The sequence below is a fragment of the Pteropus medius genome, unplaced genomic scaffold, assembly GCF_902729225.1.
Source record: "Pteropus medius unplaced genomic scaffold, Ma_sr-lr_union100, whole genome shotgun sequence".
Lineage (NCBI taxonomy): Eukaryota > Metazoa > Chordata > Mammalia > Chiroptera > Pteropodidae > Pteropus > Pteropus medius.
Genome location: NW_024352789.1, coordinates 825,077 through 826,210, shown reverse-complemented (window position 1 = coordinate 826,210; position 1,134 = coordinate 825,077). Strand labels below are relative to the sequence as shown.

Sequence of the window (1,134 nt, the reverse complement as noted above, 5' to 3'; positions counted from 1 at the left end):
AGGACAGGCCGTGGAGCAGCAGAAGCTCTAAGCCCCCCCACCCCCTCCACCCCTAGGGCAGCAAAGAGTCACTGAGAGCTGAGACCCAAAACGTCTCCAACTCCTTCAAGGACCTGGACGCCCAGGTGAATAGTGAGACTGGCTACGCACCTGCAGATGCCACGGGCTTGGAGGAGACGGCCCCAGGCGTGGGCGCCCACCAAGCTGTGGCCTTCAGGCGCCGCCTCTCCACACAGAAGATGTTTGAGCTGAAAACCAAGCTGCGTTGCTCCTGTGAGAGGCGCCCCCTGTGGGGCAGGGCGGGGCACGCGGCGGAGTGGGCGTGGCCAGGGCTCTGGGCCTGGATGTGGGGGCCTCAGACAGCCCTGGGCCTCCCCACAGACGTGGTGAACCAGGCCATACTGAGCTGCCGCCGCTGGTTTGACCATAAGCACGAGCAGTGCATGCAGCGCATCTGGGTCCCGCTCCTCAGCCACCTGCTCTGCCTGCCCATGAAGTTCAAGTTCTTCTGTGGCATCGCCAAGGGTCAGCACTGCGGCAGGAGGGCGGAGAGTTCCAGGCGAGGGAGCCGGGGCCTTGGGGGGCACGGGGTAGGTGTGGGACAGGAACGCAATCGGGTGGAGGCTTCGGGATGTGAGGACAGGGCACCCTCGGAGCCGGTCCCTCCGCTGACTGGCTCTGTGACCCAGGGGGAGTCTCTGCTACACTGCGAGCTTTGCCTCCTCACCTGAAATGGGCATAATCCCGGTACTTCCCCCGCTGAGGGTTTTTGAGGGTTTAAGGGGATAACACATGGGAAGAAGGTAACAGAGCAGGTGCACAGAGAAGCTGCGGGGTGACTGTCACCATCACTGTTGTCATTTGGGATGTCACAGACGGGTGAAAGACGGACGGGAGGCAGGCCTTGTTTCTCGAGAAAAGAATTCAAGGAGAGCAGAGAGGGGAAGGGCTGGGGGAGGTAGGAAGTCGCGGGCAGGGGTTTGAAAGCAGGGTGGAGAGGAGCCCAGGGAGGGAGTCCTGGAGGCCAGGCCAGGGAGGCAGCCCCTGACCGGCCCCCTGCCCGCCAGTGATGGGCGTCTGGTGCCGCAGCCGCATCCCAGTGGAAGGCAACTTTGGGCAGACCTACGACTCTCT

At 63.2% G+C, this 1,134-nt stretch overlaps 1 protein-coding gene across 1 annotated transcript in view; it reads left to right on the top strand.

Moving 5' to 3' along the window:
• The window catches only part of DCST1 (DC-STAMP domain containing 1), a 14,929-nt gene that overhangs the window by 7,135 nt on the left and 6,660 nt on the right, over positions 1-1,134 (top strand). The window contains exons 6-8 of the mRNA XM_039849878.1: positions 57-273; positions 382-525; positions 1,068-1,134. The exon at positions 1,068-1,134 is cut by the window's right edge and continues 55 nt beyond it. Coding sequence (XP_039705812.1) covers positions 57-273; positions 382-525; positions 1,068-1,134 — 428 coding nt within the window. The remainder of the gene's footprint in view (positions 1-56; positions 274-381; positions 526-1,067) is intronic.